At 46.5% G+C, this 21922-nt stretch overlaps 1 protein-coding gene across 1 annotated transcript; it reads right to left on the bottom strand.

The window, feature by feature from the left end:
* Positions 1 to 205: 205 nt before the first annotated feature.
* Positions 206 to 21694, bottom strand: ENO2 (enolase 2). Its single transcript, XM_063128963.1, has 12 exons — positions 21573 to 21694; positions 15761 to 15862; positions 13054 to 13149; positions 12681 to 12739; positions 12215 to 12284; positions 11803 to 11936; positions 11166 to 11388; positions 5301 to 5498; positions 4988 to 5189; positions 3645 to 3753; positions 2075 to 2133; positions 206 to 377 (listed from the first exon to the last, which is right to left on the bottom strand). The coding sequence occupies exons 2-12, from the start codon at positions 15843 to 15845 to the stop codon at positions 308 to 310; spliced, it is 1305 nt and encodes a 434-aa protein (XP_062985033.1). The 5' UTR covers positions 15846 to 15862; positions 21573 to 21694; the 3' UTR covers positions 206 to 307.
* Positions 21695 to 21922: the final 228 nt, after the last annotated feature.

Consider the following 21922-nt stretch of genomic DNA (forward strand, 5'->3'; position numbering starts at 1 on the left):
ACTTGCCACATAGTCTGGAAAACATGCTCACACCACTTTACACTGGGGTATAACAATGATTCAAGCAGGCCCAGAGAGCAGAAAGCTGGTTTGCAGCACTGCACCGTGATGGGTAGAAGGAAGCGTCATTCCCGACATATTGTGGGTTAATTCCAGTGAAGGGGCATGAGGTGAATGGGCAGACCAAGTAGCTGGAGTGGGAGCAGGAGAGAGAGGGACGGGGAAGATGGAGGACGTGGTCTAAGGGGCACTCAGAGTCTGTGTACTGGGAATTAGCAGGCAAGCCAGAGTGTGCCGAGGGCAGTGTTTATAGGACACTCGGGTTACGGAAGTTGTGCCCAGCAAAGCGGGCTTCATCGCCAAGCTCCTCCTCAATCCTGTGGAAGACAGACATAGAGACAGTTAGTGACGGAGCTCACATCACGGGCCCTGGTCCAGAGGAAGTTAACCCAGAGAGGTTCACTTGGCGCCTACATTGTTTTTCTTCAGTCGCCAGCTGAAGACCTTTTTATTTTCTCAATATTTTAAAATCTAACTTAAATTAAATTTAAACTCTGCTGTTTTAATCTCATATTTTAACCTATATCAATTTTTGCTGTGTGGTTTTATCCTTGTCGTGCTTTTTATATTGTATTTTGTATTTTGTGTTTTTAAATTGTTGGTTGTTTTATTATGCTCTTCGTGGTTTTAATTTTTGTGAACCGCCCAGAGAGCTTCGGCTATTGGGCAGTATAGAAATGAAATAAATAAATAAAACTTCCTCTCAAATTTAAGCCTAAAATTTAACGCCCTATTGCAAATTGCTGAACCATAGTGGTTAAGTGTACAAACAATGATTTTGGAAAACCCCAGTTTTATTTTATTTTATTTATTTATTTATTTCATTTCTATACTGCCCAATAGCTGAAGCTCTCTGGGCGGTTCACAAAAATTAAAGTCATGAAGATCATAATAAAACAACCAACAATTTAAAAACACAAATACAAAATACAATATAAAAAGCGCGACCAGGATAAAACCAAAAGTTTAAATTGTACCTCTGTCATGGAGTCACTTGCTGGTCCCAGGCAAACCCCTGTTCTTTCAGCTCATTCTGGAATATGAGGATAATATGTGCCTACCTTACAGAGTTGTTGTAGGGATTACTAACACAGTATACGTGAAAAGGTTTTCTAAGCATTGTTTCAGTCTGCATCCAGCGATGTTAAAATCTAGATAAGCCTGTTTTTTTCATATGCCATTCTAATACAAAAAGCTGCTTTTCCAGGTACTGTGTACTTTGTTTGGAATCTATGGAATCTTCTTTTATGGACAGCTTTAGGAAGGCCGCACCTTGGAGACCAATACCAAGAGCAGCTCATCAATTTTTGCTGCCTTTGATGAGATAAGGCAAAAAAATCTTTGTTTAAACTGAGAATGTGCCCCAGCATGATAGAAGCAGAAAGAAATCCTAAAATTTGCATGCTGTTGTAAGTGGCTCTTAAACAATTGTCTGTCTACCACCTTGTGAGGGCTTTGAATCCTGAAAGGCAGTTTTAAAAACTGGCCAATAAATAAAACAAACAAACAAACGGTGTGCCTAGACAATCAGTCCTCCCTTGGAGTACAATAAGTTTCGCAGTATCATTTGGCTCCAGGAAGTCTTCAGAAATGGGAGGTCCCCTCAACCCACCCACCCATTCTCCATCAATGGGGGGCCTTAAAGGCCCTGTTAAGGCCTCCATCTGCGATGGGGAGAGAAACACGTAATTCCCCCAAGGCTGGGGATATTGCGCATTTCCCCCCTCTGCCATTAATGCAGTGGTGGTGGGTGGGAGGGAATGGGGCAAAGGGCATGCCGTGACCTGGAAGTCAAGACAGACCCGTGCTCGAGTGCTCTCAAAGGCTGGTGAGCACTCAGCCACAAGTCCCTCCTAGCGCCAGGTGGGTCCATCTGGGCCTGTGAGGGTCGGTCATGGGAGCATTTGCAGGCCTAGTCAGATATTCCCAGCAATGGTAACTGAAGCACCCTGCCTCTGACTGGCGGATGGGCTGATGGGCTTGGGACATTTCCTCCACCTTCCCTTGCACTTACCTCATTAGCTGATTGTATTTTGCCAGTCGCTCTGACCTGCAGGGAGCTCCAGTCTTTATCTGTAAAAGCCAATCTCAAGTCAGGCATATTTTATGGAGGTCCACACAAGTAGGTCACAGAGACCCATCAGTTGGCTTTGTGGCTCTAAAACTCAGCAGCTCAACTGAGGTATGCCATATCCAAGGCCTACGGATATGGTAGGGGAAGAATAGGAATCACGCTAACTTATGGCACTTTTTCACCCAACTCCAGACCTCTGCAAAAAAGAATAAGAAAAAAGAAAGAAAGAGGGACCCGTTCCCTTCTCACCGCAGCTCTGGTCATTTGCTCTCTTCCTCTCCAGCAGAGGAAAGAACAGACTGCTTCCTCGCCCCTAAGAATGTGGCGTGCGTGTTTTGTCAGAGGCTGGGTGACCAGGCGCACTGCGCAGTAAATATCAGGCCTCCGTCTTCATTTCTCTTGAAAAGCCTGGGCCGGGAGAGGCATTTGGGGGGAAATGAAGATGGTGGGACCAGCTGGCGCTTCACTGTGCAGTGTGTCATAGTGTCCAGCTTCGGTATCAAAACTAATAATAATAATAATAATAATAATAATAATAATAATAATAATAATAATAACAATCAAATAAAAAGGGATGTTGTACAACTAGCGTCAGCCATGGTTTTCCCATGCAAAGTATTGACGCTGGGCTGTTTGCTGCTATGCAGCTGCCCCCATCATCTGCCGCTGTCTCTGGTGGTCATTTGCCCCCCACCCTTGGGCTGCAGTGGCCTAGGACATAAAACCCAACGTTCAATCCTAATGGTGCCATTACCGCTTCCCCTTCCAGTTTGTTGACTTCCTTATTACTTTGCATATCCATATACTCATTCCATCTCTCTCTGGACTAACTTGGCTTGCACTTGACTCTGACCAAATATTGACTCTCTGGTAGATCTACCACCAGGCTTCACCCAACTTCATCCATGCTCCATCCAGTCCTGATGGGGCTATAGCACTCGAGTACCCAACGTTCCCAGCTGCTTGCAGCGTAAGATTGACCATCTGGTAGCTCATGTGGAAGAGGCACCAGACCGATCTCAACCATGTCTGTGCAGAGTCCAGGCTCAGTTTCTTTGGGAGGAGGGAATGGTGGCAGTGGAGAATGTCCTGCTCTTATCTGAAGGGAAATGGGCAATTGCCGCAGGCTCACAAAAGGATGGGCTGGAACTGTACGTGTTGGGTCCTGATCCATCCACTGCTCAATTCCTATCTTGTGGCAGTCTGCAGCTGAATACAGAGCTCTGCCAACCCTCTCTTTCTTCTTTTAGGATCTCATTGTTTCTCCTAAGTGTGTGTGTGCACGTGTGTGTATGTGTTGTGTACACAATATCTGGTTTTTTAAAAGTGTCTTATGTTTTACACACACACACCTTTTTTTCTTGTCCATCCTGATGTCATCCCACCATGGGACATTAAGTCAGCTCTTATTGTCATCTCCTTCTGTGTTAAAAATGTCACTGTCCCAGCCTTCACTTGTTTCTTCCCAAGAAGGCAGCCAACACAGGAGTTCCACCCAGCCAGAACTTACCTGCCCAGTACAGAGCCCCACCACCAGGTCAGCAATGAAGGTGTCTTCAGTCTCTCCCGATCGGTGACTCACCATCACCCCCCAGCCATTCTCCTGGGCCAGTTTACAGCTGTGGGGACATAAAATAAACTTAGTTGATTCGCCTCAGAGCTGTATCACACCCACTTTCCCCCCCTGATATGCATCTGCGATTTTGACTTCTGTTTCATCAGTGCAGCAAGTGCTGGACACTTTCAGGTGTGCATGTTGTGTTATTTCACCTCGTTCGCTCTCCCACTCCACCCCGCCCCGCCCCTTCTCCTTCCCCCTCCAGTTCATTGGTTCTTGTCATTGATGAATAACCACCTTCCCCCCCCCCCCAGGCTTTGTTCTCTACTAGGGGTGTGCAGAGCAGGTCTGCTCCACCCCAAACCGTTCCATTTTTGGATAACCACTCTATTATAGCCTATGGGAATGAACCAAAATGCTTACAGCTCTGTCATTTTTAAAGATGATGGCTCTTTAGGGCTTCTGGCATGCCAAGATTGAAGCAAATCAGTTCATCCCTTGTTTTTTTTTTTAGGAATTTTGTACATTCTTCTCCCTTCAAACCATCCCCCCCATAAACACACACAAAAGAAACTGAAAAATAGAATCAGGTGTACATCTGCAAAGTAAAGAATAAAAGCTCCAAGCATAAATGTGCTGGGATGAATTAATGCAGAATCAGAGGTGTGGGTGTGTCTTTATGGGGGGGGGGGGAATGGTTTGAGGGGAGACTTTTAAAAAATCCCTTTAAAAATCAAAGGATAAACCAATCTGCTTCAAACTTGGCATGCCTAAAGCCCTACTTAAGAGATATCACAGTGCCAGGTTTCATCACTTTATCTTTAAAAATGATGGAGATGTAAGCTTTTTTGTTAATTCCCATAGGCGGGGTGGAGTTGGAACAGCGAAAGTCCATTCAACCGACTCAGCACAAGCCCATTCATTTAACACAGTGTGCTGGAGAAGGAGATCCATCCTGTCCTGCATTTTTGTCAGCAAGGCCTCCCTTAAAAGCACACGCCCGTAACAAAGGACATAGGTTAGCAACACACGGGGCAAAGGAGTGCTTTAATCCCTTGTGGAGGAAATAAGCTGGACTTTCCCCACTCTAAGAAAACACAAAAATGGAGGGGAAGAGGTGGGGTGACTGCAGGACAGGCACAACGTCATGTGGGTACTGCACTGCAAAACAGGCATGTCGAGAGTGCAATAAAACGCTGGTGTGAGGAAGCCCTCAGTCTCAGCAGTTTGGAAGTCCTTGAGGCTAGAACTGGGTAAACTACAGCCCGTGAGCTCTTGCGAAACTGAGAACTTACGCTTGAATGGCTTCAGTGACTGATCCAATCTGGTTGACCTTAAGCAGGAGACAATTGCAGGCCTTTTCTTCAACAGCTCGCTCAATGCGTTTGGGGTTGGTCACTGTCAGGTCATCCCCCACAATCTGAATTCCTACATTTGCCGTGAACTTAGACCAGGCCTCCCAGTCATCCTGGTCAAAAGGATCTTCAATTGACACCACTGCAGAGGGAGATGAGAGAATTACAACAACCCTGTGCCACAGCTCCCAGTCTGCAAACGGTGGAAACTCCCTGCATCTTTAGAGCTGAGGCTTTGGGCGCAGGAGCTCACCTGGGTAGTCCCGCACAAAGCTCTGGTAGAGGTCACCCAGTTCGTCAGCAGAGATATAGCGGCTGGGGTCATCGGGGGATTTGAAGTCCAGGTCATATTTGCCATCTCTGTAGAACTCTGAGGCAGCCACGTCCATGCCGATCACGATCTTATCGGTATAGCCAGCTTTCTCTAGGGCTTCCTTGAGGAGTTCTAAAGCTGAGAGGGATGGGAAGGGAAACATGGCACATTTAAACATCAAAAACGCCTTCTAAGACTCTGAAGTATTCCCTTCAAACAGAGATTTCCAAAGGGCAAAAAAAAAAAGCATTTCCTGTTTGGCTCACGATCAAACTGAATCGTGCACATTGACCATGTAGTAATGGCTGCTGCTTCTCCTCAGCAAAGGAGGAGGGAACTTGCACTTGAGAAGGGGTGTGTGTGTGAGAGAGAAGATGCTCACTCTTCCCCAACTACCACTTTGTCCCTCAATCTGCCTCCCAGTAGCTTCCAAATAAGCCCAGTGGCCGTGTGTCCTCTTTCACAGGGAATAGTCCCCTATTTGAAGGGCTACCAGAGGACTATTTCAAAGATGTCCTCCGTTTGAAGGGCTGTCCAGTCCAAGTCCAGTATAAAAATAAAGAAGGAAGCCTTGAAGTTGCCCACGAACAGCACCAGCAGACTGAGCAAAGCATACCAGTCATGGCCTTCTACATGACTGTATTTCTATTTCAATTGTAATAATTATTAATAAATTTGTATCCTGGTTGTGCTTTTTATACTGTATTTTGTATTTGTGTTTTTAACCTGTTGGTTGTTTTATGATGGTTTTAATTTTTGTGAACCGCCCAGAGAGCTTCGGCTATTGGGCGGTATAAAAATGTAATAAATAAATAAATAAATAAATAAATACATATACATGTAAACCAGCATACACAATTTATGCAAATTGGTGTCATATTTTTTTAAATGACGCACATCTTTTTGGGTGATTCACAAGTGGCTACCCTGTCCTCAGGGATCCAAGTTTACCTCAGAAACACATATCCGAAACCCCACAAAGGGAAAAATAAAATGAGAGATGAGAGAAGGGTTAAGCACACAGTTCCCATGGCCTGTCTGGTGCAAACCATCCCTTCCTGAAGCTGCTTTGCCTAGAACAGGGGTGGGCCCTCCAGATATTTTGGCCTACAACTTCCATCACCCCTCGCCATTGACTATGCTAGCTAGGGCTGATGGGAATTGTAGGCTAAAACATCTGGAGGGCCATAGGTTGTCCACCCCTGGCCTAGAAGAAACAGCCATTAAGGCTTTATTACACATGTTGTGTGTAACATGGTCTGGCTCTCACGCCCCAGTCAAGATAAAAGGAGTTGAAGAAAATATTCAAGGCGAAGTCTTAGGTAGGGTGACCATATGAAAAGGAGGACAGGGCTCCTGTATCTTTAACAATTGCCTAGAAAAGGGAATTTCAGCTGCTGTCATTTGTATGCATGTCGCACCTGGTGAAATTTCATCACAACAGTTAAAACTGCAGGAGCTATACTGCAGCTATACTGTGACCAGATTTAAAAGAGGGCAGGGCACCTGCAGCTTTAACTGTTGTGATGAAGAGGGAATTTCACCAGGTTCTCAATATATACAAATGACACCTGCTGAAATTCCCTTTTCAATACAACTGTTAAAGATACAGGAACCCTGTCCTCCTTTTCATATGGTCACCCTATCTTAGGTCCAGACCAAACATTACATCAAACTTTTTTTTAAAAAAGTGTAATTATGTTGACCACTTTTATTTTGAAGAAGCAGCAGCACAGGGATCCAACCTGGATCATGTTCCCATTTTGGATCAGGGAGGAGCAGGGTGTTTGCTCTAGTGGCCCCAGAACCACAAACTACTCTCCCTCAGCAATTTGTGATGAAGAGGGAATTTCACCAGGTGCTACATGCATACAAATGACACCTGCTGAAATTTCCTTTTCTATACTGTTAAAGATACAGGAGCCCTGTCCTCCTTTCCATATGGTCACCCTAGTATTAGATCCTTGCCCTTCCTGGCTCATAAAAGCAGCAGATTGGGTGGGGGGACAGGACTGGCTGAGTGGTTAAGTGGAGTGATCAATGCCTCCCTTCACCAAGGCAGGGTGCCAGCGTGCTTGAAGGAGGCGGTGGTAAGACCCACATTGAAAAAGTCCTCCTTGAACCCCACCATATTGGATAATTACCAGCCAGTCTCCAATATTCCATTTCTGGGCAAGGTATTGGCGCGCGTGGTGGCCTCCCAACTCCAGGGATTCCTGGATGAGGTGGATTATCTAGATCCATTTCAACCAGGCTTCAAACCTGATTATGGGACAGAAACAGCTTTGGTCGCCTTGGTGGATGTCCTACGCTGGGAACTGGACAGGTGGAGTGTGTCCCTGTTGGTTCTGCTGGACCTCTGTGGCATTTGATACCATTGACCATGGTATCCTGGGCTGCGGAGGTACTGTTTTACAGCGACTCCATTCCTTCCTGGAAGGGCGGACCCAGAAGGTGCTGCTGCTGAGGGACTTCTCCTTGACTCCATGGTTTTTGGCCTGTGGAGTTCCTCAGGGTTCAGTTTTGTCCCCCATTCTATTTATCATATATATGAAACTGTTGGGAGAGGTTGTCTAGAGTTTTGTATTTCAATGCGACCAGTATGCTGAGGATACCCAACTCTACTTCTCCTTTCCACCCGATTTCAAGGAAGCTGTTTCAGTGATAAACCAGTGTCTATCAGCAGTAATGGACTAGATGAGGGCAAACTAATTGAAGCTTAATCCAGACAAGACAGAGGTGCTCCTGGTCAGTCAAAGCGCAGATCAGGGAATAGGGATTCAGCTTGTGCTGGGTGGGGTTACACTCTCCCTGAAGACACAGGTTCGCAGCTTGGGTGTACCTGGATTCAGCCCTGAGTCTGGATGCCCAGGTTTCAGTGGTGGCCAGAAGTGCATTTGCGCAGTTAAAGCTAGTGTGCCAGCTGCACCAGTTCCTAGAGATTTGACCTGGCCATGGTGACACATGCCTTAGTTACATCCTGTTTGCCTTTGAAGAGTGTTCAGAAACTTCAGCTGGTTCAAAGAGCTGGAGCCTGATTGTTGACTGCGCTTGGTTACAGGGAGCAGACAACTCCCCTGTTAAAACAGCTCCACTGGCTTCTGGTCTGTTTCCAGGCACAATTTAAAGTGCTGATTATGACCTATAAAGCCCTATATGGCTCAGGTCCAGATTACCTGAAAGACCATATTATCCCATATGAGCCTGTGCATGCTGTGAGATCTTCAGGGGAGGAGTTTCTCTCAGTCCCACAATCATCTCAGGCACGCCTGATGGGTACGCAGAAGAGGACCTTCTCAGTGGCTGCTCCATAGCTCTGGAACTCCCTTCCTAGGGAAGCTAAACTGGCTCTCTCCTTGTTATATTTTTGGAGGCAGGTAAAAACGCTTGTGTTCTGGCAGGTGTTTGGGAATACTCTGGACCTGTGTTACTGTGTTGGATTTTTTAATTGTGATTTGCTTTTTATTTATTTTTTTAAACGTTTTTGATATTACAGTGGTTTAATTCTATTTTATTTTTTGTAAATTTATATTTATATGTTTTAATTGTGTTTGTTTTAATCTTGAGTCCCAGTATTGGGGAAAAGGTGGGATATAAAAAATTATAATATTATAATAATAATTTAGGGCCTGAACGGCCTGGGGTCAGGATATCTCAGGAATTGCTTCCTCCTATATCAGCCTCCCTCAACCTGGGGCGCTCCAGATGTGTTCGACTACAACTCCCAGGCTGGGGCATTCTGGGAGATGCAGTCCAACACATCTGGAGCGCCCCAGGTTGAGGAAGGCTGTCCTATATGAATCAGCCCAAGAACTTTACTCTGTTTCTGAGGTTGCTCTCTCTCCACTCATGGATGTGTTATGGGTGGGGACAGGAGACATGGCTGTTTTGGGTGTGGCACCTATAATGTGGAACTAGCTCTCACGACGCCCCATTATTGCCTGCCTTAGGAAAGCTTTGTTTTGTTTCAGCGTTTTAACATAGGGCCTTCTTGTGTTTTATCCTGTTGGCATTTTTTATGGTTTTTTAAAAATATTATTTTACTCTCCTTAGTCTCTTATTGTCATAGGCGTGCGCAGCACATTTCATTAGGTGGTTCGGCCAGGGATTTTTTTTTTAAGGTAAACATTGATTGAATATACAGTAATAAAGGACTTTTTTTTCATTCATCAAACAAACGAAATAAACAAAAACTGAAGTAAACTGTATTTTTTTAATTAACAAGTAATCTGTACTGCACTGTTGTAATTATTTGATTGGGACTGAAGTAGAGGAGCACTAATTTTACTGTACTTATTGTCTTTAAATATGGTTAAATATCCCACAGTTACCTTGCGATTCTATTTCTACAATTCTTTTTCTCCTGTCTTTTTTTCATCCTCTCTTCATTTTCAGGCTGCATCCTATGCACGTGTACCTCAGAGTAAGTTCGATTGATCTCAGTGGGGCTTACTTCTGAGTAGACGTACATAGGATTGTGCTGCAGCTCTGTTTTAAAGTGACACAAGATACACACATACCATGTTTACCCAAAGAACAGCTTGAAAAAAGGGGGTTGGACACCCTAAAATAAGCAAAGGCAGATAGGAATTGTTTTAGCAAGCATTCTGATAAAGGTGCTGCTGAATGAACCCTCATTAGCTAGGAGGTCCTGGGGGACATTGCAGTTCTCCCCCCTTTTTTTTCTCTTGCTGGAGTCCAGACTGGGGTGGGCGGTGGGGCAGCGATGAGGAGAGAAGGCACGTAAACAGACAGCTTCTCTCTCTCTCTCTTTCTCCAAACATTACAGTACCTGCAGGCTGATGATGAGAGGAGGGCAGCAGCTCCGAAGGGGGGAGGGCCCCAATCCGCAGCTCCAGGCAATCTTACTCCTTACAGAAACAGTCACCTCCTCGGCTCCACCATGTGCTGCTTCCTGGCCCCAGCATGGCTGCTGTTCCCTCCTTGTCCAGCAACTGTCGGGAGAGGTCAGGCAGAGCAGCTGGGAGCAGGGAGCGGCTGAGTGAGAGAGTGAATGAAAGAGCAAGCGAGCGAGCTGGGGTGTGTGTGTGCAGAGGCTGCACCAGTGAAAAAAGCCTTCCGGAGGAGGAGCTGGGTGGGGAGCAGCTGAATTTGTCGCTCTTTCCTACAGCTAGCACCGGCCCTGCTACTGCAACATGGCGGCAGTGGATTAGGGTGCTCAACTGAACCCTTTCAGCCTGTTGTCCACACGCCAATGCTTATTGTATTGTTTTATCACTTTAAGCCAGCCTATCTATCTATCTGTATAGGAAAGGAAAGGAACCTCTCGTGCAAGCACTTGAGTCATTGCTGACTCCCAGAGGGACGCCTGCTTTCGCTGACGTTGTCTTGGCAGACTTTGTAGCGGGGTGGTTTGCCATTGCCTTCCCCAGTCACGGTTACCTTTCCCCCAGCTAGCTGGGTACTCATTTTACCGACCTCAGGAGGGTGGAAGGCTGAGTCGACCCGAGCCAGCTGCCTGAAACCAGCTTCCACTGGGATCGAACTCAGGCCGTGGGGAGAGTTTCAGCTGCAGAAACTGCTGCTTTATCGCTCTGCGCCACACGAGGCTCTGTATATATCTGTATAAAGGGACATAATATAAATCTGAAGTCAAAGAAATTATGTTCTTGGTCAGAAGGACACTAGCAAATAAACAAAATAAAACCAAAACCAAAGAAAGATAAGAAAGTTCCATCTTGGAACAGGCTAGAAACGTGGGTCTGTAGAAACCCCCAACAGAAAACGTCTGCTCTGTGGAGGCTACAGGAACAGCAGTGACTTTCCACTCTGTTCTTTTCTCACCTTCGCTGTTCTCCAGGATGTTAGGGGCAAAGCCTCCTTCATCTCCCACATTGGTGGCGTCTTTACCATACTTGTCCTTGATCACGCTCTTGAGGTTGTGATAGACCTCAGCACCGATGCGCATGGCCTCTCGGAAGCTCTCAGCGCCAACAGGCAAGATCATGAACTCCTGCATGGCCAGCTTGTTTCCAGCGTGGGAGCCGCCATTGATCACGTTGAAGGCCTGGAAGAGTTCCACAAGAAGAGAGGAACGAGGTGAAATTCCATACTACAACTCAGAGCACACGTACACGACCAGTTTACGCTGGTTCGAACTTAGTTTAACCATCATGGCCTAGGAACTGAGGTTTCACGCGGGTACTGTGAATATTTTATTGGCAATCCCATGTTTTCACACAGAACAAATAAACCAAGTTTCCTTTGATTGACAGCCATGACAGTTAAGCAGGTTGGAAACTGGTTTACATTTGTAGTGTGGACATAAAATTGGCATGTGCATATGAATGATTGTGTAGTAGGCATGACCTCTGTTCTGGTATTATGGAAATTCACTTCCCTTGTACATTCATCCAAATTTCTCTACTGTCCCCTCATCCCCTTGCATTCTGTGTGAAATCAGGCGCGTTCAGATATTTACAGGTACTGGCAGAATGAGATCTGAATTTCCAGCCAGGTCAGCAATATGTCGGTACAGGGGGACGTCCTTCTCTGCAGCCGCTGCTTTGCACACAGCCAGGGAAACACCCAGGATGGCGTTGGCTCCAAACTTAGCTGTGAACATTTAAAAATTAGATAGAGCAAAACAAAACTTAACATAATGTAATAGATAGGACCCTGCCCCTAAGATCTTACAATCATCTTTTTGCCCCACAGCAGATGTTGCTAGTCTAGCTCAGAGTTCCCTACACAACTCTGCTAGTATCTTTTAATGCTGCCAAAAAGCTCTTCATTGCTCTTCCAACCCAACGATACTCTCCAATCCCCCCGCCCCCACCGGCCCGCATCTCATGATTTTTCCATTTTCTTACGAATAGAGTAACTGAGATTACATTTATTCTCTGTCCCGTCCAGCTCCAGCATGAGGTTGTCTATTTTCTCTTGCTCCACAACAGAGAAGCCCTGGAGAAAGAAACATCTCTTAAATGTAGGAAGCCAAGGTAAAAACGTCACAGTGCTGTAGAAGGAATTTGCCACAAACTCCTGTTGCCTGCTGCTGTAGTTATTGCACTGACGCTCTACCACACGCCACACTGCCTTCCACTCTCAGGGAAATCTAGACTCTATATGCAGCGCTGGCCATATAATTGGCCTCTAGAATGTCCTCCATTGGAAAAGATGCTCCTCCGTCCTTTGCACACTTTTGTGCACACACACACACACACACACACACACACACACGGTACGCCTGGGTATCCAGAAAATAAAAGTAGGGTGGAATAAAGAGACAGAGAGAATGAGAGAGAGAATACACATGCAGAGCCTATGACAAAATGAAGAACAAAGCGGGACCCTTACAGAGCTCACGAGAGCAGGGGCGATAGTGCTGTTGATGTGTTCCACTGCCTGCAGGACTCCTGCAGGAAAGAAGAAGACACAGACTGTCACACAAAGGCAGGAAGGAAGAGAGGCAGAGAAAGGCACACAAGACCATCAGCTCATCCCTGGGACTGAAGCCTGTGGAATGTCACTGGCACACATCTGCTGTTACTGCCAGTCCAAAAGCAGGCCACATTACACACACAGTCACACACACACACACACACACACACACACACACAGAGAGAGAGAGAGAGTCACAGTCTCACACACACACACACACACAGAGTCACACACAGCTCTCTGCAATAATTAATTATTTTGGGATGAATGGAAGCAGGAATGCTCCTACCTTTTCCAAGGAATCGGGATTTATCGTTGTCACGCAGCTCCAGGGCTTCATAGATACCAGTGGAAGCACCGCTTGGAACAGCTGCCCGGAACATTCCTGAGGAAGAGTGGAACCCAGAAGCGGAAAATGACAAGGGAAAGGAAGATTTAAATGATCTAAGCACAAAACTCTGGCCTGATGATACAACAGTCTTTTTAAAACAATTTAATTTCAAGTACGTCACTAGTTCTTGTACTTCTAAATTTATAATAAAAAACATGCAGTCGGCATTTTCTGGTCAACTGCTCCATAGGAAGTCACTTTTCTTTCACTGTCCAATGTTATGGCCAATGGCACAAGGATGATTGACAAGCACTCAGCAAATGGCTACTATTTTGTGACAATTTAATGTCATTAATATATATATATTAAAAAAAAACACATTAAACATATCAAACTATATGTATTTAGGTTTTATTTTAAAACTTTACTTGAGAATACTCTCCAAATTTCACTAAGCACAAAGTTTCTGGCTTTGGCTCTGCTTAAACTGCTGCCCAAGTTTTGCAATCCTTGTGGATTATTATTATTATTATTATTATTATTATTATTATTATTATTATTATTATTTTAGGTCATTGCTAACTAGAGGCCTGCTTCTGCAATGGTCACTGTCCACCTTGTGGATCAGCATGGGATCTGACTTCAGGGATTTCATTTCCCCACCCCTCTTCTAAGTTCATTCATACCCATGCTTATTTTTCTTCTTCTACTGATTTGGCCTCAACTCTCCCTCCTCCCTCCTTACCTTTTCCTTTTATTGTTTCTTTTTTGTTGTATCAGTTTTCCTTCCTTTATCCCTGTTTCCAATTTAAGTTTTCTTCTGCCCTTCAGTATATTAAACCTACTATTTGCTCCAGTCATATGCCACCACCTTCCTTGGCAGGACCATCCTAGAACTGGATGAGGTCTCAGAGGAAGTCATATAACTGACCTTAGTGACAGCAGGGGTCAAGGGAGTCAGACAATGTTGATATCCCTACCAAGACCACCATGCAGGGGGACGTTCCATTCAAGGAGGCCGTGGCATTGGAAAAACGAAACTGCCCTGACTAGTCCCAGCTCCCTGCTCCAGGATCTCCTCCAAGAACAGCCCAAAGCCTGAGGTGCAGCATGCCAAATAACCTTTAACCCTACTCATGAGGAGGAACTATGCTCTGGATCCAAACCCCAGTGGCAAGCCAGAAATGAGTGGGGTACAGTATCTCCTATAAGGCTGCTGTGTTGGAGGTTAGCTATTGCTGAAACAACATCTCTCTTGTGTTCCATGCTGGACAGCTCCGTGGCCAACCGGAATGTCCTTATCCTTGGCCGGAAAGACTGCTCCTGGTAAGGCAAGATTTGAGTCACATGGCAGGCTTGGCAGAAATAGGAAATCTCACTACATTTTATTAATCACAGTGGGATTTATACCTGAGAATTGTTATCATTGGTTTATCATATTCTTCTCCCTTTCTTCCTATCAAATAACCTATTCCTACCTACCAAAACTTTCTGTAGACTCTTCTGATCTTTCTGTTGTTCTACTAACTACTTCCTTTCCTTTCCAAAAATCTAGGTTATGGTTCTTTCTTACGGTTCTTTTCTTTCTGCTAGTTCACTTTTTGAGCTATTCCAGTCTGGGTTTTGTCACCATCACTTTACTTAATCTGATGTAATTCATACTTCTAATTATTTACTTCCCTCTTTTTTCTGTGCTTCTTTTAAAATTTAGTCTCAGGTTTTCATTCTGTACATAATTCTTTTCTTATTGCTTCTTTATATGAACTTAGATTTTATATCATTGTGTTGTTGTGGCTTAATTCTGATCATTCAGGTTGCTTCTTCTCTGTTTCTGGTTCTCATTCCTCTTTTCTTTCGATGTTGGGTCCTCCAAGTTAGTTCTTGATCCCTTTCTGTTTCCAGTCTCTCTTTCTTTAGCTTCTCTTATATTCTCTTTCAAATATTCACTTTCAAATTTAACTATCGTTTTTACGCAGCTTTATATTTCTGTTTGGTATCTTTCATCTTCTTCTCTTTCTGCCTCTAGATCATAGAATCATATTATCATAGAATCATAGAATAGTAGAGTTGGAAGGGGCCTACAAGGCCATCGAGTCCAACCCCCTGCTCAATGCAGGAATCCACCCTAAAGCATCCCTGACGGAATAGAATCATAGTTTTGTGTCATGTTTCGTGTCTCCTTGGCTTTCATCTAATGTTTCTAAAACTGAACTCCTAGGGCAGTGTCCAGTGCGACATGAGCACTAACATAAGTTACGTTGCGCTAGTGCAAGGGACTCTAGTGGAACACCAACAGCATTAGCTGGCACAATGGATTTTCAGGGAATTCTGTCGCAACAACAAATACTATTGGTGTTGCACTCGAGATTCCTTATGCTAGTGCAACATAATTTACTTTAGCACTCGTGTCGCATTGGAGACTGCCCCATTTTTGTCCTCTGACCCAATGAACTTGAAATTGCTCAGATGTTTTCTCTGTGGAAAATTTGGTAGAGAGACATTGAAGTGCATCTCCACTCTCAGGCCATCTTCACTTGGCACCTCCTGCCCTTCCCAGCTCACTGCCCTTGGACAGAGATAATTTACGAGCACTCTGTACTGGGCTGCAGAGGAGGCAGCCCGGGCAGATGTCTATGGTTTGCAGTCCCCCCACGTCAGTACATACCTTTTGCTGTGTACAAATCCACCTCGGTGGTGGGATTCCCACGAGAGTCCAAGATCTCGCGGGCGTGAATCTTTTCAATAGACATCGTGGAAATGGTCTTTTCTGGAAGAGAACAAAAAGAGCATGGAAGTCCAAGAGATGAAGAGTCCAAGAAGAGGAAGAAGGAGGGAGACTTAGTCACAAGGTCCCTAAGCCTCAAATTGGACTGAACACTAAAAAGCTTCAGGCGAGTGGAAGAAAAGGTGGCTTTGTGGTTGGCTGCCACCTAGTTAAAATTTTGCTGGTTCAACCAGATGTTTACCCTCTGGGGAAGTTGTCAGAACCTGAAGTAGGAAAGCTAGAACATGTCCATTGAGCTGCTATTCTTATGACTGTGCACACATGCATTGCCATAGCACACTTATGAGCTATGGCAGTACACCCCAAGGCATCACAGCAGACTGGAGGAGGGGATGAATTTGTAGCATAGTATACATGTACATGATCTGAAGGTTTGGGTTGTGAACACAAATATATCATGTAGCTTTAGAATTTGGAGGTGGCTGGTGCAATTTAGCAGGGTGCATTTGGTGAGACTGATACATATAGATTGGTCCTGCAGCTGCCAGGCAGTTGAGTCAGCTAGGGCAAGGCAGATATACAAGGGCTCTGAACTCTCTTGGTGCTCCTCAGAGGCACCTGTTCCAAGGTTGAGCCCCTGGCTGAGTCCTAATATAAGCAGCTCAGCAATAGCAGCTACTTCAGGCCAGCAGGTAGACCAGGAAGTGGCACATGCACACCAGCAATCATCCTCCCTGGACAAGAATGGAGCATTCCTTTCGCAAAGGAAAGACACTCTACACATACTCAGGGACACTTTGGCTTTAGGGTTTTTTTAATGTCTTTCCCTGGGAGGGGGAGAAGGAACTGTGCACATGCTCAGAGGCACTAAGGCCCAGGTGCCCAACATTTTTGTGATAAAAAAATAGCAGTTGCAGACCTGTTCAAGAGACACACACCACACCCTAGCTTGCAACAGCTTGTCTCCACAATATGTGGTGACCTATGCTGAAAGCTTCAGCCCCATAGAAGTTTGCAATAATCCACAGGCCGGAGCTCAGCAGATAGAAGCCTGCTCCAAATCAGACTGCATTATATGGAGTAACGCACACCCAGGGCCGGTGCCAGACTATTTTGTGCCCTAGGCAAGGCGAGCTACTTGCACATCCCCAAATTGCACGGAAGTCCAAATGTGTGCACCGAGTGGAGAGCTGGGACTGGCTCACTTCGATTTGGGACCGAGCCATCTGGAATTCACTGGGACTTACTTCCGGGCGAACGCAACCCACTATGCAGTCTGGCGTCCCGATCCCTTCCGCACGTTTACTCAGGGGAATAAGGCTTCCGAGTAAGGAGGCATAGGGGGTTCGGGCCACACTGGTGCCTCCCGGTGCAACGCTTCCTCGGATGCAAGTCCTGTTGATCCACGCGTGCAGGATCAGGAAGCAGGAGAGTTTGCCTTGTGAGGAGTCCACAAGCCTCTAGCTTTCCTGGGGGAAGGGAGAGGGAGTCCCACTTGCCCGCCTGCTTGGACATCACGGCCTGTTTGAGGAGAGAGGCAAGGCGACCCAGTGCCCTTTCCTCAGGAGTAAGGCAGAGGCTGGCTTGAGCCAGGGTCGAGCTCGCCATGTGCTTTTTCTTCTGGCGGTGGCCTCCCAGCTCTGGGAGGGTGGCTTCCAGTCAGAAGTCCGAACGTGGAGCTGCCCCGCCCCACCCCAGCGTCCCTGGCTTTGCTTCGGCTGGGCGGGCGCGGGGTGCCATCTCACCCGCCCAGGCCCAGCTGAATCCTCGGGCCGGGCCGGCTCACAGCCAACAACACGCATGTGCTGCGGCGCCCGGCGCCCCTCTTAGCTTGGTGCTCTAGGCGGCCACCTGAGTGGCCTCTATGGTAGCACCGGCCCTGTGCGCACCCCCTCTCTCCCACAGCTGCCATTGCGAGTCCCAGTTCCCTCTGACCAGAGGTCTGCCGTGGCCTGTGGAGAAGAGGTTACACTCCCCACAGTGAAATGTGACTGCCAGAAAGCGAATGTCTCTGCCTGAGAGTGTAAGCCATAAGGGTGGAAATCTCCAGTTCAGATGTCACCTCAATCACAAACCTGCTGGCATGTCACTTGTCCTCTCTGGTTGTCATACAGGCGGAATAATCCTGGCCTACCTTATAGAGTTATTCTATATGCGCTTAGGTGTGTATTAGATATATACCTGCTTTTCAGCCAAGACTAGCTCACAAAGTGATTGATGAGGATGATGAAGATACTCAAAACATGTTCAATAGAAGGAAGTTTCCGAGTCAGTAAAGGACAGCATGACTTGGCAAAGCCCGTCATGTCCGTCTAGAAAAACTGCCACAAGTGAGAAAAGAGAGAGAACGATAACGACGACGGGCCTCCGAAGTTAATGTGCAAGAGGCACATTAATTCCCACCCATTGCTATTTCCTTGCGTGTCGTGTCCTTTTAGACTGTAAGCCTGTGTGCTGGGATAGTCTTGTATAACTGATTATTCATAAGCTGCTCCAACAGGGTTTTTTTTTTTTGGCTCAGAAGTGGGATAAAAATACTTCAAATAAATAAATAAATAGGGCAGTGTAGACATTTCTGTGTTGGAGCAATTCATTGGCTGCAAAGATAGGGGGTGAGGATACATATGACTTCCCAGGTTGTGCGTCTGTTAGAGAGAACCCAGCACTTAAGCTGCTGGTGAAAATCTAGCACCTCCATTGCCATGAAGATTTCTCTGAAATGGTTGTGCATCTGTCATGGGTGTTTACTGGAGTCACCCCTTAACCAGCTGTGTGTACTCTGCACTAAAATAACCTTACAGTTCTGCTCCCAGGCAATTCAAGAGTTTTATGAGTGCATAAATTATGCAGATGGCTCAAAATTGAATAATTTCAGGTTTAGCATATATTACTCTGCAGTTTTAGCACTTCGCACACTTGGTCCGAGTTCTGCTAGTCATTGAGAGGGTAAAGAGCTATGTGGGACATGGAAGCCCTGTCCCCTGACCTCTGGAAATCTTATTCCTGGCTTCTCCGATTCACAGGGCATTGCCCCACACTTTCAAGCGCACCTTCACAACTACAAGGGCTAGAAGGTGGCTTTCTTAAATGAAAGCTGAACGTTGCAAGAAGCTGAATTCTGTGCCCTTGCTTTGGCACCAATAGAGAATGGATAGATGTGCACAACCTTGCCTATGACATCACTGCTGACAAGGGATAAATTTCCTCCTTCCCTTTTTGTGCAATTTTGCGCGGGGGGCTTTAACAGCCTATTTCCCGTGTATCACATAGGTTTTCTGTTCAGCCATTTAACACTGCAGCCCTATATACACCTAACTGGGAGTTATTCTTATTGAACCCAATGGGATTTACTTCAGAGTAGACAAGTATAGGATTGGACTGTAGAAGTGGCAGGTGAGCTCCTGCGGGAGCAGTGGTGTTGGTGGGGGAAATGCAAATGTGGTTTAATAAATAGGTGCGAATAAACAGCCAGCAATGCTACTATGAAGAAATATTTTCCTTGTTTTAATTTAAGTCCTTGCTAGATGTGTACTTAAGCGCATATTACCAATTTTTTAAAACAAAAATGGGAGCAGACCAGCACTCGCAACCTCCATTTTATAGGACAATAGGTACTGTTGCTAAAGGTGCTGGGCAATGGTACTGGTGACCCTAGGGAGGTCTTCCTGATGTTCCTAAAAATACTGCATTTATTTCACAGAACCACTGCTCTTCCTCCAAGGATCTCAGACCATCTTCCAAATCATTTGCAGGCAGTCTCCCATCCAGGCAGCATACAAGGCTAGACCTGCTAAGATACAGCTGAAGAACTCTGTGTCATATACCTTCGGATTATTATTTTATCTGTAGCCTTGTCGCCTTAAAGTTCTTATTTTAATTTAACAAATATTTTAGCATATTCTTATTTTAACATTTATTTCGTGTCTGCTTCTTGGCTTGCAGAGAGGCTGCCCAGATTGGCCAATGTTTTCTGACCGAAAGCTGTAGCAGCAGAAGATGGCAGAAAGGGGGTTAGCGGAGGTCCAGGAGACTTTGGCCATCCCATCCTCCCTTCCAGCAGGCAGTTAACTTGTCTTCTTGTTCAGCTGCCCCCTCCTTAATCACTGTTAAGCCCAAATTGGCTAGCAACAGCTATAATCTGGAAGGAATAAGAACAGCAATGCTGGGTTGACCTTATGCTATGTCAGGAAGAGATCTCTGGACACCCTCCCACCTGCATTGTGTGTGACGCAGGGGGCAGGCTACGAAAGGGAGGAGCAGAACGGAGAAGGCCGCAGCGCTACAGTTGGGAGGAGAAATGAAGCTGGGGATGGCGCCTGACACAATACGGAACAGACAAGACAGAGTCAAGGCATAAGGCACAGTAAGGTTTTTAGTCTCCCATTGGCCAAATCCATAAAATCTACCAGTAGCATCTCAGCAAAAAATCTCCTTCATCTGGGAGTTTCAGCCAGCAAGGCTGGGATTTTCTGGAGCCCACGCAGGTCTGAATTCCCCTCCCACTCCCTTCTGCAGCACCTTCTGGGCTGGTTTCCCCCATCAGCTGCTTCAACAGCTGAACAGCTGCTCTGCATACTGAAACGGCTTGCACAGTCTGTCACATATCACAGACACTCCCTGCAGGGTGCCAAGACGTCACCCAGGACCACAGAAACTTCTCTGCCCCAGCATCAGAGTTTCTTTACGCTATAGCACCCTGGTGCATGTGCACGTGCATATGTGTGTGTGTGTTGTGTGCGCGCGAGTGCGTGCACAGACACACATGTCTTGTGTCAACATTTCTGCAGCAGAGTCCAAATCTTAAGCAATCGAGACCAAATTATTCCTAGGCACCCCTCAGCTCTGGTGCCAGTTTTGCCTTTGATTCATTTGTTTTAAGAGTGGTAAGGCTTTTTGCCTGTTCTGCTTTTACCCAGACTTTCCAAGGGTGCTTGGATCTAAAGGAGGCAGGACTTCCCCGGGCTCCCTTTCAGTCCCTCCAAGCGTACCAGTCCTCATTCTCTCTCTCCCTCCATTTCTGTCCTCTCTCTTTTCCTTTCTTCCCCCTTCTACAAGAATTTTCCAAACCGGCAGAGGGAAAAGCAGAGGCATCAGCAGTAGCAATGCCCTGAAAGGAGGTCAGGGCCAGATAAAGCAGGGATAAGGGACGGGGCAGGAGTGTGCATGTGGGTGGGTGGAGAGGAACAGCTGGGACCCACAGGCAACCATTGGAATCAAGCATATACGAAGGGTTGTGGCGTTCTTCCCAGGGCAGTGCCCTGGAGGCCCCTAAGAGACATGAAGAAGATGCAGGGTGGCGCATCTTCTTCATGTCTCTTAGGGGCCTCCAGGGCACTGCCCTGGGAAGAACGCCACAACCCTAAAATCGCCTGGCGCCCATTCCTTTCCCTTCAGGAGCCGACCTTTTCACGACTGTTCGCTTCTTGGGCAGCAGCAGTGCGACTCACACGCCGCCCAGCTGCTTGTAGAATTGGCAGGTGGTGGCGATGAGAGAACACGGCTTGATCCCTGAGAGGGTGAACCTCAGCGCCTGCTCGTTCCCCAAGCGCTCCATCAAAACACCCACAGAGAGGGGTGTTTGCAAAAGCCAACTGTGGGGCAGGAAGCCTGGAAGCCAATCAACATGAAGTAAAGGGGGAGAACAGGACGATACCGTGAAAAATAATAATCGGGGTGGTCTAGAGAGTATTTTGCAACACCCCTTGGAAGCTCAGCCTTGCGGGGGCGGGGGGGGGGGGGAGAAGCCACTTACCTTCCTAGTGCAGCAGTAGGAAGGCTGGCCAAGGCAGCACCGCTAAGAGGTGCTGGATGGTGAGATCAGGGATGCAGGACTTGAAGGGGAGCTGCTCTGTCCTCTGAGCCAGTGGCAGGAGGAGCAGCAGCAACAGCAGCAGCAGCGGCGGCGGGATGGAGCTGCCCCTGATAGGGCCTGGCTAGCAGCATGTGACCCAGAGCTGCGATGAGTCAGGATTTCAAGGGAGCTTTGCAAACAGCACGTAGAGGATGGAGAGAAGGGAGAAGGGAGGGGTGGGTGGTTGCTGCAGGAATGGGACGCCAGAAGCAACACACTCAGTCCCGTTTCATCAGACTTTTTTTTTTTTA

The sequence above is a fragment of the Elgaria multicarinata genome, chromosome 6 (genome assembly GCF_023053635.1).
Source record: "Elgaria multicarinata webbii isolate HBS135686 ecotype San Diego chromosome 6, rElgMul1.1.pri, whole genome shotgun sequence".
In the NCBI taxonomy this organism is placed as follows: domain Eukaryota; kingdom Metazoa; phylum Chordata; class Lepidosauria; order Squamata; family Anguidae; genus Elgaria; species Elgaria multicarinata.

Coding starts and splice junctions, on each gene's coding strand:
- ENO2 (XM_063128963.1), bottom strand. CDS start 15,845: ATGTCTATTGAAAAGATTCACGCCCGCGAGATCTTGGACTCTCGTGGG. Junction 12,740..13,053: donor ATCCCGATTCCTTGGAAAAG/GTAGGAGCATTC, acceptor TCTTTCCTGCAG/GAGTCCTGCAGGCAGTGGAA. Junction 11,389..11,802: donor ATCTCATTCTGCCAGTACCT/GTAAATATCTGA, acceptor GAACTCTTCCAG/GCCTTCAACGTGATCAATGG.